The 14,073-nt window shown below is 38.3% G+C and overlaps 1 protein-coding gene across 3 annotated transcripts in view; it reads right to left on the bottom strand.

Moving 5' to 3' along the window:
• Window positions 1–7,652: 7,652 nt before the first annotated feature.
• Window positions 7,653–14,073, bottom strand: part of JMJD1C (jumonji domain containing 1C) — a 342,815-nt gene continuing 336,394 nt past the window's right edge. For all 3 annotated transcript variants that reach the window (XM_012657501.1, XM_012657520.1, XM_012657511.1), the window contains 2 exons: window positions 8,883–9,014; window positions 7,653–8,566 (listed from right to left, as the gene is read on the bottom strand). In XM_012657501.1, coding sequence (XP_012512955.1) covers window positions 8,477–8,566; window positions 8,883–9,014 — 222 coding nt within the window. In that variant the 3' untranslated portion in view covers window positions 7,653–8,476. The remainder of the gene's footprint in view (window positions 8,567–8,882; window positions 9,015–14,073) is intronic.

Here is a 14,073-nt window from a genome sequence, read left to right as displayed (position 1 = left end):
AAAAATTTTTTTAAGCCTCCAGCACCTGCAGGCAGTCTCCCATCCAAGTACTCAGGGCTGACTCTGCTTAGCTTCTGAGATCAGACGAGTAAAATTTTGTTTTTAAACAAGGTAAATACTACTGTATGGAAGGAACAGTCTGCCAGTCTGCCGTGTCTATAACCTATTTGAAGAGTAAAGATGTGAAGTGTAATAATAGCTGTTAGTTACTGAATCATTCTAGATCAGTATGTTATCTATGTAAACATTGAAAGTGATCTTTATCACTTTATCTTTGTCATAATCCCAGTGTAGCCTAATCAGAGATCTGTGAGGGAGTGGAGGGCATAGCTGTTTGTCCTCAGATTATTTGTGTCCCAGTTGCAATCCTGTCCTTTTTTAAGAGCTACTGCTGACCAACAGTGCCATCTAGTGGACACTGAGAAACTTTTGGTTCTTGTTGGGTCATTAGCCAGGAGGGGATTTGGTCTCCAGACTAATGGCTAGGCTGCGCTAACGACTGACATGGGAGAATGGGTCTGACTGAGGTCTTAATTAACTTCTCTAGAATAGTCATGGAAACCCAGTTTAAAAAGAAAGTGTCCTTAAGACAACCTTGGCCAGGTTAGTGCAGGCTGGTAGCTTTGCACACTTGCTTGCAGTCTGACATGGCCTTTCAGGTCTTGCTGCCTGGGTTTAATCTCAAGAAAGTTGACCCTCAGTAGGCCACCAACCTTCCACTTCCCTGGAGGTTAGGTTGAAAGTTATCATTAGCAAGAATTAATCTAACTGGGGAGAGGGATTTACTAATCTTTTGGAGAATTTGGCAGTCAAGCACGCCTGAAAAAATGTCCCAATTTCTTTGGAAAAGAATCAATTTGATGTTTCCTTAGGATCTGAGAAGGGTGGGTAGAATGTGTCTCAAAGAGTTAACAAAAAACCCCCTTGGTTACTAGTAAATAACTCATAATAGGAGTGGTTTATAGACGTGTATAGGCAAAGAAATGCCTCAATTTAAATACGTGTAATCCAAATACAGGCACCAAATATTTAAGGAACACCTACTGAATGAACACCGTCTTGCCTTCTGCCACTAAAAATAAATAGCTGGTGTACTTCTAGCCTTCATGGAAATTGCAGGAATCAGAGGATAGGGAAATGGCTAAGCAGAGAACAGCACAGACAAAGGCATGTAACTAGAAATGAGGAGGAACTGCGTAAGCTTGGTCAGAATCAGATCATGGTAGGACACCTTACAAGAGGAAATTTGAGGGAAGCTCAAGTATCCTTCCGTTTTCTAAAAGTGAGGGGGCTAGGGTCAGGTCCTGGACTTGAGGAATGGAAAATATTTGGAATAGGCCTTCAAAGTTAGGATTGTTCAATAGTCTAAAGAATGCAGGTGAATGTGGGGTCAGTTTTTGTGGTTGTTGGCCTGCTTTCCTATTGTTGGCACTAAGAGAAAAAGAGAGTGCGGTAATCTCGGTATGACAAATACCTTTAAAACTGACATAGACACCAGGATGTACAGGAAGATGAAGGAGATTATAAGACAGGTTAATTAGGGAGCAGGGTAGGGTTGAGAGACTAAAGCCTCATAGGGATGCCCAAAGGTAAAGAATAGTTTCTAGAAAGAGGTAGGAAAGGGAATTTGTGATCTAAGAAAAGGATTCTTGATTTGGTGTGAACCTAACAACTCTAAGCCCTATGTTTCCTCAAAGTCAGTCCCCCAAAAGAAAGTCTTGCTATGGAGAGTTAGTTATGAAGTCCTAGGGCCTCTGTTGCCACCAATAGATCTTTGTGGGGGCTTTAGGTCATATTATTTCTCTATTCTTAGGAGGAAATGGCTATTCAGGGAGGGCCCAGGCTATTCGAAACAGAAGGATGTTAAACATAGCCATGGAATCCTTTAGTTTCAGTGTTACCAATAAATAAAGCTCTATGCAGGCAGCAAGATGTTAGGTGGGGCAATAAGGTCATAAACCAGTTTTCATCCTTAGGTAGTTTATCATACACACTTTGGGCATTGTGGTAAATTCTAGAGGGGCCCTTGTTTTGGTAAAGTTGGCAGAATATTGGGCTTGAGGTACAGGTTGAATTTTTGAAATGTAGGCTCATTTATTGGAAGACTGGAAACAGAACAAAAAGACTCACAATTCAAAATGGAGGGATATAGACTTCTTTGGCTCAGTTACTCTGCTAGTTGAAAAACAGCACTGCTTGTCCAATATTATGTGATGGCAAATCTGTATGTGGGATTATAAAAGCTATTAGAAATGTTCAGTTTAAATGTTTATGACATATGTTAATAGGAAAAAGGTATACCAATTTTTATGTAATACATGATCTCTGCTTTGTAAAGTGAAAAAAAAATAAAACCAGAAAAGATTTGTGGGAAGTAAAGCAATAACCATGATCACCTTTGGGTGGGGAAATTACAGGTACCCCTCCTTCCTCACTATTCTTTACACTTGCTGGTACTCACATATTGTCATTAATCTGGGGAAAATGAATAAAACAATTTTTTTTTATTTCAGCATATTATGGGGGTACAGGTGTTTAGGTTACGTATGTTGCCCTTGCCCCCACCTCCCCCTCTAAGTCCGAGTTTCAAATATGTCCATCCTTCGGGTGGTGCGCATTGCACTCTTTGTGTATGCAAATACCTGTCCCCTTCTCCCTCCTCCCCTCTCCCCCCTGCCCAACATCCGATAGATGTTATTCTTATATGTGCACTTATGTGTTGATCAGTTAATACCAATTTGATGGTGAGTACATGTGGTGCTTGTCTTTCCATTCTTGGGATACTTCACTTAGTAGAATGCGTTCCAGCTCTATCCAGGAGTATACAAGAGGTGCTATATCACCATTGTTTCTTAAAGCTGAATAGTACTCCATGGTATACATACACCACATTTTATTAATCCACTCATGTATTATTGATGGACACTTGGGTTGTTTCCACATCTTTGCAATTGTGAATTGTGCTGCTATAAACATTCGGGTGCAGGTGTCTTTCTCATACAGTATTATTTGGTCTTTTGAGTAGATGCCCAGTAATGGGATTGCTGGATGGAATGGTACTTCTACTTGTATCTCTTTAAGGTATCTCCATATTGCTTTCCACAGAGGTTGCACTAGTTTGCAGTCCCACCAGCAGTGTATGAGTGTTCCTATCTCTCCGCATCCATGCCAACATTTATTGTTTGGGGACTTTTTGATAAAGGCCAGTCTCACTGGAGATAAGTGATATCTCATTGTGGTTTTAATTTGCATTTCCCTGATGATTAGAGATGTTGAGCATTTTTTCATGTTTTTTGACCATTATTCTGTCTTCTTTTGAAAAGTTTCTGTTCATGTCCTTTGCCCACTTTTTGATAGGGTCGTTTGATTTTTTCTTCTTGATTTTCCCGAGTTCTAAGTAGATTCTGGTTATCAGCCCTTTATCGGATTTGTAGCATGTAAAAATTTTCTCCCATTCTGTAGGTTGTCTGTTTGCTCTTGTGATAGTTTCTTTTGCTGTGCAGAAGCTTTGAATAAAACAATTTTTAAAACCCTTGAGGGTTAAGAATCAGAAACAATTTGAGCCTGAATCAATTAGTGGTCTACAGTTTAAAAAACTCCTCTCCCAAAGTTTACTCCAGTTGACAGTAGTGTCTTCTGGTTCACTGAGCGCAACAAAAAAAATGTGTTGAACACTAGGAACACAACACTAGGTGACTGTATGGGAATTTTCAATTAATTTGAAAATTTTTTCAACTCACTTGAAAAGTTCAACAAACTGCTACTGATTAGAAAGACGTGAATGGAATACTTTGGTAGACTCCTAACTCAGGTAGCATACATGAAAGCAGACTATGGTAGACCAATATCCCTATGTTGTTCCTCAAAACTTCCACTGATAAAGGGATGAATAGCAATTTTCCATGATTATATAATTTCTGGAGCTTGTACAACATTTAGAACACATTTACAGTAATTTGTCACTGGACTCAATCTAAATGGGCTGAATTGCTACTTATATTTCTCTTGTGGGAGGAAATGTGAAAAACGATGGATCAAGTCACATGATAACCAATTCAATAGATATGTCAACCCTTCTGATACTCAGTTCCACAAGCACACTTTGGGACTTCTTCAAGGTAAAGTGGCAGATTGATAGTGTTTATATATTTCTTAAACATTTAACATTTAACATGTGTAAACTAGTTTCTCTTCTTTTTTAACGTGTCCCTGCTGAATTTTTAGAGTGTTAGGCCCTAATACCATTTTCCCTATAAGCTGTGTGGTTTTTATTGTGGGACTCCGCATAGTGCAGTGATTTTTAGGTTCTATAAATGCACACAACTCTCCTTTTGTTAAAGGTTGTATAGACTGGCCTTTTCCTTTTCTATCTGGAATGTTTGCTTAATAAAATATTATTTCTTGTTCAACATAATTTGTTTCTGGCAAAATAGTAAATTATAGTTATTGAAAAATTTTTGGTGGAAAGTTCCCATGCATCATCATGACACACATGGATTACCCATTTCCGAAGAATTAGGGGACAAAATAAACATAATATTAGGTTGGCTATAAATTCAGTTTACTGATTGTGTTTATGGAAAAGGGCTAAAAGGCAATCTAAATAATATGTCCACAACATATGCTCTGTCCTGTTTTTTTCTTACTTGAAGAGTTGTGCAAATACTGCCTCCTCTCTTGAAGCCTTCCCTAACCCCAGGCAAAATTACACCTTTTCCAAATACTTGCATATACCTGTATCATAGTATATTTAGCATATATGGCACAATACTGAGTGTCTTTTTGACCATCTTATCACCAGTGCCAAACACTTAACAGGTGTTCAATAAATGTTTCTGAATAAATTGTAAAAGATAGTTCTATCCTGTATTGATATCACCATATTGTAACTCTGATGCCTTTGCAAGGCATGTGTGGCTGGAAGCAGCGATACCTGCATCCTCTTTACCATTAACTCCTTACACTTATTAAAACCAAACCTGTACAATATACCTTGATCCAGTGTTTGTTTCCATATTCTGCAATAGCTCCACTTTGCTGGCAGAGTGGTGCTTCCTCATTTGTATTTGTTCACTCATCCAGCTCTCCACATCTTTCATCATCTGTCAAATTTAGGGTTAAAGACTAGTGAGCGGGGCTGGGCGCGGTGGCTCACGCCTGTAATCCTAGCACTCTGGGAGTCCGAGGCAGGCGGATTGTTTGAACTCAGGAGTTCGAGACCAGCCTGAGCAAGAGCGAGACCCCGTCTCTACTAAAAATAGAAAGAAATTGGCTGGACAACTAAAAATATATAGAAAAAATTAGCCAGGCATGGTGGCGCATGCCTGTAGTCCCAGCTACTGGGGAGGCTGAGGCAGGAGGATTGCTTGAGCCCGGGAGTTTGAGGTTGCTGTGAGCTAGGCTGATGCTACGGCACTCTAGCCCAGGCAAGAGAGTGAGACTCTGTCTCAAAAAAAAAAAAAAGACTAGTGAGCGGGAGGTAGTGTGGGACTCCTCACTTGTCCTCATAATGTCAAAGTGGAATCCAGCTGATCCCTGCACACATGTGCTTGGTATATCCTCCACTGGCACCAGGGCTGAGGTCTTTTCCACAGGTAAGACACAGGAAAGAGCAACCCTCTAGTCTTAGCTGCAGCTGGATGGTTCATTTACCAAGAGCCGACTGAGAAGCTGAAGTCAGCTGTGAAAAACCTCTCCAGCCAAGAAACGGAACTCAAAGTTTGTTTGCAGCCAGTGATGTGAAACTGCCAACATTTCATTTTTGTTTAAAAGTCACTTAACTCTCATTAAAAGAACCTACTGTGGGAGCCAAAGTACTTTGCATACTACTCAGCTACTACATTTTTTTATATGGTTTCAGGGCATAAATATCTAGGTTAATGCAATTATTGCAAACCTGGGATGTCATAATTTTTGTAGTAGGAAATGTCTAAGTCTCAATCTTGGTGACAGATCTGTTGGCGTACAGAGCTTTGTATCTTGGCCAACTTGCTATACCCCAATTCATAATGAATACTGTATTGAATAGTAACTAATCATATTCTCTTTTTCCTCTCCCATAATTACTGATCTTGTCTGGGACAGCATCTTTGATAGGCTGGCATCTAGAAATAAAATACGAGGTATCTATCGATCAACTAATTGATCATATTTACACATAAAGCAAAGGTATGGCAGCACCTTTCTTCTGAAGCTTACTAATCTTACCTAGATGTAATTAAACCAATACCCTATCTACCAAAAAGGGAAGTAATAGGAAAGCAGACACTGATTTGTATGGGTGCTATAATCTCAAAATGCATGGCAGAAGAGAAATGGATTTGAACACATGTAATTTTATTCAGGAAAAGGAATCCATGTTCAAGTATAAACGACATTATAGACTAGAACGGGAAAGACCTAAATATTCACAAGTTTCTCTTTATAAAGGCTCCCTGACATTTCTCAAATTATTGTATCCATTTATATTAATACTTACCATACCACTGTCTGGAGGCAGCTTACATATTCAGACATTCTTATAAGTAAGGAGCATCCAAGCGATCAAAAGAATGAGGGAACAAGGTAAATGGTCAGAGGGCTCCAGTAATTAGAGAGCAATCAGCAATACAACTCCCGAGCTTTCCAAAAAGCCTACAAATGTCTTTTATGCTGTAAAAATTACAGTTCTCTCTCTTCAACCCAGGCTTACCAAGAATTAGGTTATTAGCATGGAATTTCAGACCAAGAATAGAATATTCTTCAGACTATGGATAGAATACTATCAGGTAAATTTGCTCTGAAAGAAGACACATTGCCTGAGTAGAACTTCCTTCCTTAGCTCCAGCTATTCTGAAAGGGTTGTAGCATGGTTAAGAGGTGGCTCGAGCAAGAGCAAGAGAAGCAAAAGCATTTTGGGAGAAAATCACCACAGACTTTGAGCTTCCGGCATACTTTGGAGGACCAGTGGTCTACTCCAGAATTAATGCCTTGGCTTTAAACTAATCTCACATCAAAATTAAATCAGATGGATCATATGAAAGCAGTAGGTGAAAGAAACCATTTAATCAGTTGAGGCACATCGGGTAGTTATTAAAAAGTCAAAAGCACACAAAAAGCGGCTCACAAAAATCATTTAAATATCCCTCAGCCCCAATTTTTTCCTAGCCAAGTAGTCATCATCTATCTCATTAACCCTTGTGCCAGGTGTAAGGTATTAATGTGAATGTAACTGCTCACATTCCTGGCTGAATCTTACTTGAAGTGGGAGATGGCATAACAGACTACATGGAGCTAAATGACCATGGACACGAGCAAAACCAGGATAAACTAAGCAATTTGCAAGGTGTCACAACTTGGGCTACTACTTTTTTCTCTTAAGCTGTATGCTTTCAGATAAGAAGGAAAGGCTGTCCTCTTAATATCCTTTAGGTGTTGGTGGATGCCTATATTTTTCCAGTAACTCAAAGGGTTAGGAATGTGTGAGCCTCAAGCAACCAAGTGATTATTAATAGTAGCTAACTATTAAAACCGAGACTCCAAATGAAACAACCTGCCAAGGTCATACAGTCAGTAGCAGAACTCATATTCAAACCCAGGCTGACTGACTTCAGGATATTCTCTGTCCCCAGTAGTATGCATGTCAAAAAAGGGAGAACTCTGGAACAAGCCAATTTTTGATAAAGTCCTTTTAATGGAAAATGTAAAACCCCTTTTAACTTTAATGTACAAAGCCATATGTAACACTTGCACTTTAACAAAAGCAAGCCAATGTTTTAAAAAAATACATCATTAAATGTATATATGTATATATTTACATAGCATATTAAGTTTAATATTTAGCTTTAAAAGTTCACATAAATTTTACCAAAATGAGACAATTTTAAATAAATTACACCTTTTGAAAATGTTTAATTGTACAGTCAATAGCTTCAACAAAATATTGAAGTGTCTGTATTTAGTATCTACTTTATATACTTTATATTTTACAGATTTTACAATTATTTGGCAGTAATTTTCTGATTATGACATGACTGCTGTGCGATTCAGCAATTTCCCAAACGCAGGCAATAGCTGGTGTTTGTGTCCTATTCTCACAGTAACCGTCTCAATGTAGTGAAAAATATCAGTTATTTTAGTAAACTGTACAAGGTCACATTTACACTTGATCAACAATATAGCATAGAATTTTGTATTTTTTACCAAAAATAAATACATCATTTTAAATCTGGCATTTTCACAAATATCATATACACTATAATACAATAACAGCTATATAGTGCTGCTTTTTAAATTTAGCTTGTTTTATAACTAACATTGACTCACAGGAGCTGTGACATATGCTATACTGCTGCGGTGTCAGTAACAAGTAATTACTACAAAGAGAATTTCTTGGCACTGATGGTTTTATGAAGCTTAAGTCAGTGTGCATACATATCATCATTCAAGGGTAAGTAAGCCCAGTTCAACTGCCTAAAAACATAAAAATGAACTACATTTAATTTTCTTCCATATCCTCTACTTCATCTTCATGTATCTTCAAAGCTCTCACCATTTCTTTGACTGCATGATACAAGATATTTTTAACCTGAAAGAGATGTTCATATTTCTAATCACATCAGCTAAACAGAAATTAACAAATGACAACTGCCAGATTAAAAAAAATAATAACAATTTTAATGGGCACCAAGGAAAGCCAAATTTAAGAAAAATGTCAAAGTTTATTATTAAACCAATAGTTTGAATAAGGGCCACTAAAACTCATGTAATTAAATACATCTTTGGTTGTTACCCTGGTGTGACCAACTAGGCAATGGCTATCCAAGTTGTTACACACCTACCATATTTCTGAATACAGAAAGTCTGCACAACAGCACCTAGTTAGAATACTCATCATCTCTTACCTGTAGTTTATCATCATAATTGATTTCTTCCTTCAAAAGTCTCAGTTCTTGTGTTAAATGAAATGACTCTACAAGATGTTCTGGAGACACAAAGTCTTCAGTTACCTGAATACAGCTGTGAAAATTCTGTACCTATCCCCAAAAGAAAAACAGTGAAATATAAATTTTAGGAGGAGGGAGCAAAGAAAAGCCAAGTTGTCAAAAACCTACAAACACAGGAACAATTCTGCTAGATAATTTATTTTCTATAACACATCAAATGGACTTCAAAGCAGAAGACCACTTTATGAGAAAGTCATGTCACTGAAAAGCTTCATGTAAAGTGACTTTGTAAATGAAATATTTTTCAATGATAAAAAGAAAATAACTTTTCCAGGAATCCTTTGGAGAGGCTGATAATCAGATCCTAAACTGTCAATTTTGTCAAAGTGGACCTTTTTTATTTAATGTGTTACATTAAGTACCCACTAACTGGAAAGAATCTACCAGGCGATCAATCTGAGTATGTTCCCTGTTGCTCCTTTGGCTTTCAGCATTTTGGTCATTTCACTGTTAACTTGTATACTAGAGAACAGATTAAAGAAAAGGAAATAAAACTTAAGTTTTTTAGGAACTGGGATAAACAATATAGTTCCAGACAGATCTACTGATCACAACTAAGTTTCAGAATTATCCTAGGATTTTGGTTATTTGTGCCTTTCTTTTGTTACTATCTTCAAATTAGCCAATTAAAGATACCCCCCCAATCTCCCATGATACCAGCACAACAGTTTTCTCTCTCCTAAATGCTTTTCACAAGAAGCCAGCCAGTCAAGTCTTTATCTTTGTTCATCATTTACAAACTGACTTTGCACTTTACTATGTCTTAGAACTACTTTCTACTGATGCTAAGTAGAACAGAGGAAGATTCAAGCCGATCCAATCTTAGATTTGCGATGTTTCTAAGGTTGTCTTTTAGTGACATCAAAAACGTCATAAAAATTCCTGGGAAAGGAGACATAACTGAAAAACTAAGCACTTTAATTTATTCTAATTTTTTAAAGTATGCAAAATAAATTTAACTGGGAGGAGTGAGATGAAGGAGATAGTAAGTGGGAAATGGAGACTGTGGGGAAAAAAAAATCTACTTGATGAGAGGGTGATGGAATTCCAGAGAGGTTAGAATTCCTCCTCTGGGCATAATGACCACCTGAACAGCTGCTGAAGTCTGCAGAGTTCTTTAACTCAAGCACTGTGCCTCTATTGATAACTTGGTAGCATAGTAAAGTAAACATTCTCTTTCTTTAATCATTAGGCTGTTGGTTCCTCTGGTGGATGAGCATACTGGATGCCTCACATTTTCAGCATTTCTGTACAGTCTCACTGGCTCTTCATTATGTGTCTGTAGAACAGATGCTCTATTTCACAGAGCAGGAAAGTATGGATGAGATGTTCAGCGCCTGTCCCAAGACAAATCAGCCAATAAATGGCAAGTCAACAGGAGCCCAACTCCTGTGATGTCTTGTCTAATAGATGCTTTACAGTCCTACATTAAGTCCTCTCATACTAGCATACACGGTCTCCAAATGCCCTCTCTCCTTATGTCTTTCATTTATCTGAACATGCCGTGGGGAGAGTAAGTCTTTCCAAAGTTTTAGCATTTACCTTTTGGTGTCTCTAGCTCTAGCATGTCCTAAAATCACTTGAGCTCCAAAATTTCTACTTGGTTCCTTTTTATAATTTCTCTTTATGGATTTCTCCTTTTGTTCATCCATCATTTTCCTGGTTTCCATTAGCTCTTTGAGCATATTTAAGTTGTCTAATAAATCCAATGTCTAGGCTTCCCAGGAAAGGTTTCTGTCAATTTATTTTCTCCCTTTGAATGGGCCATACTTTCCTCTTTCTGGGTATGGCTTGTACTTTTTTTGTTGAAAACCGGGGGTCTGAACATTACAATGTGTTAGTAACTCCGGTAATCAGATTCTCCCCCTGCCTCAGGGTCTGCTGTTGTTGATTGCTGAGGGCTGCAGTCCATCCTTTTGGTTAGTGACTTTTCCAAACTTTTTGCAAAGGCTGTTATTCCTTGTTGGGTGTGGTCACTGAAGTCTGTTCCATTATCTCAGTGGTCAGCCAGTGACCTAACAGAGATTTCCTTAAAATGCCAAAAACTGGCTGCCCTTTTCTTCATTAAGCAATCTTTTGGTTGTTTTAAGTTTGGGATTAGATTCCAGAGCTCTGAAAAAGTTCATTCTGTCAATCTTTGCCAGATTATGGTCGTTCTAAAATGACTTTTAGAACAGTGAGACCTTATAAGATGCTATTATGTTTCCTAATGACCCCCATCTGATATATTTTGTTTAAAGTCTTGAGGGTTAGTTTGAAGAGGCAAGGTTCAGTTTTAAAGCTGAACACAACTGAACTTCCCATTCTGCTTATCCCTTTTGTTTGCCATGTTTGAGTCATTTATATTTCACTTCTTTGATGTTGTCTTATTCACACTTGCCTTACTCAGTTATAATCATAAATAGTTAATGTTAAGAAAACATAATTTTTATTCATAGTAGGAAGGTTAATATCTTGACAATGTGACTGCTATATACTCAGCTATTTTTTTTTTTTTTGAGACAGAGTCTCACCCTCTTGCCTGGGGCGAGTGCCATGGCGTCAGCCTAGCTCACAGCAACCTCAAACTCCTGGGCTCAAGCAATCCTACTGTCTCAGCCTCCCGAGTAGCTGGGACCACAGGCACGAGCCACCATGCCCGGCTAATTTTTTCTACATATATTTTTAGCTGTCCAATTAATTTCTTTCCATTTTTTGGTAGAGACGGGGTCTCGCTCTTGCTCAGGCTGGTCTCGAACTCCTGAGCTCAGAACGATCCGCCCGCCTCGGCCTCCCAGAGTGCTAGGATTACAGGCGTGAGCCACCGCACCCGGCCTCTACTCAGCTATTTTTGAGAACTTAGTGTGGAAAGACTTTGCCTAGAAGTCCTTTTGATAATACAAATGCTGAGAATTTGTAACTCTAAAATACTACAAACTCACTATGAATGACCAAACAAAATCAATTAAGCCAAGCAGTTTAGGGCAAATTTCACTGAAGGTTTGGTGTTAATTTTTGCTATTTATAAATAAATGCTACTCTAAATCTCAGACTACTATAGCTGAGACGAATTAAATCCTGGAGGCCAGGGTCCAACTGCTGTGCCTAAGGATATACAGAGGTTTCACATACTGAGTCATATCTACCAACAGAAGATTTTTAAGTCTGCAATTCCAGAGTAGTTCTTAGTATATAAAGAGGGGGTAGCTATGATGCTTTCCCTCAGCTTGCCAAGATATGAATCTGAACTCCCATGAGAGACAGCCCACTCCTCTTATAGTTTGGCTTCTGGCAGTGCTCCCAGGTGACAGGCCGACAGAATGTTGTTCCTTCCCTAACACTTGCTGGCCCCTTTGGTTGAAAGTTTTTTTGATAAGTGGCTTGGGTTTGCAAGGGCTTCCTATTTGAGTGGTTTTAAAAGTGTGGTCCCTGGACAGTAAAATCAGCCTGGGAACTTGCTAGAAATGTCAGATTTCAAATCCTTCCTCACATCCATGGAATCAGAAACTCTGGGGATGGGGTACAGTAATCTGTGTTTTATCCAGCCCTCTGGGAAATTCTAATGTAAGCTGAAGTGTGACTTATCTGGAATTATTCTGAGGGGCGTCTCTAGTCTACTGAAGTGCTAAAGCCATCAATGAACAGTTTACAGAACCTCTAAGACCTAAACAGGCTGTAAATAATAATGCATTTCAAATCTAAGTTAATAATACTGTGAACAGATTTATCACTTCCTTTGAATTCTCTCACAAACCCACATTACCAGCACTTGTGAGTCACAGACAATGCCCTCTCAACAGAGTACAAAAGAACTGCTGTCATTGTTACACCACAGAGGGGAGGGAAGGCAGAAATTCCTGTTTTTATAGCCGGCAATTTCTGTGCCAAAATATGCAGCAGAGAAGTTAAGGTTTTGTTTTGAATCAGTCAGCAATTTAGTGGCAGACACCAGAAGAGCATTTGCCAGTCCAGGTTATACACTCATACATGTTGCCTATTTAGGTACGATATCTTTTATCATAGATGAAATTTGCTTTCTATAATCTATGTTAATTTTCTACAAATCTCAAATGAAAACATGTCATCATATAAATACGTCTCTGTGTATGTGTATACAGTCATAATTGGAAGCTGGGTTCCAACCTAAGTAAACTTTCCGAAGTAGCCAGAGAAAATACATCTAGAATGAGGTCAAAATTTACATATTTGTACAAAGAGCACAGTATATATAAATTACAGAAAGCCATAATTTTTTTTTCATCTACACTTGTGCAAAAATATGTTGTTAATGAGGACATATTATCAGGCCTTCAGAAGACAAGAATTACAAATATTTATTTTAAGTGCATTATTCTAGGCATGGAGAGGGAGCAATAAAAACCACAAATCTCTCAACTTCATGAAGCCTACATTCTAGTGGGGGTTTAGAGACAATAAACAAAGCAAGTAAATTATAAAGCATGCTAGAAGGTGATGATTACAATGGAAGAAAATAAAGCAGGGAAAGTGACAGAAATTTGAGGGGCACAATTTGTAATTTAAACTAGAGTGTTAGGGAAGACCTCATTGAGAAGGCGAATTTGAGCAAAGCCTTAAAGAACGTAAAGCAAGTCTTACAGATACCTCAGAGAAAAAATTCCAGACAGAAAGATTAGCAAGTATAAAGGCCCTGGGGAGGGAACTTGCTCAGTTTGTGTAAGAACAGCAAAGAGGGCAGAGTGGCTACAAAGAAATTGGGAGGAGAGCAGTAGGAGATGAAGGCAGTGAGGTGTGTGTGTATACATATCTGTGAGGTATGGGCAGGGTATACAGGTACAGATTGTTTAGAGCCCTGTGAGACTTTTAGCAAAGTGGTATGTAAACTAACTTAACTTTTTAACAGGATCATTTTGTACCTACTATTTGGAAAAAGTCAGCTCTTCTCTTCCCTCACTTCTCCCCCAAAAAGTAAAATCAGCAGGGAGACAAGTATACCCACGGAATCTCTTTGTGGTTAACAATGATTGCCTCTGGAGAAAAGGAACTGAGGGGCAAAGGTGAGAGACTGAATGTTCACTGTGAAACCTTTCATAACGTTTTGACTTTTTTGTTTCATCATATGAATGTATTA

The sequence above is a fragment of the Propithecus coquereli genome, unplaced genomic scaffold, assembly GCF_000956105.1.
Source record: "Propithecus coquereli isolate 6110/MARCELLA unplaced genomic scaffold, Pcoq_1.0 Scaffold115, whole genome shotgun sequence".
NCBI classification, from domain to species: Eukaryota; Metazoa; Chordata; class Mammalia; order Primates; family Indriidae; genus Propithecus; species Propithecus coquereli.
This window is presented reverse-complemented; position numbering and strand designations above follow the sequence as displayed.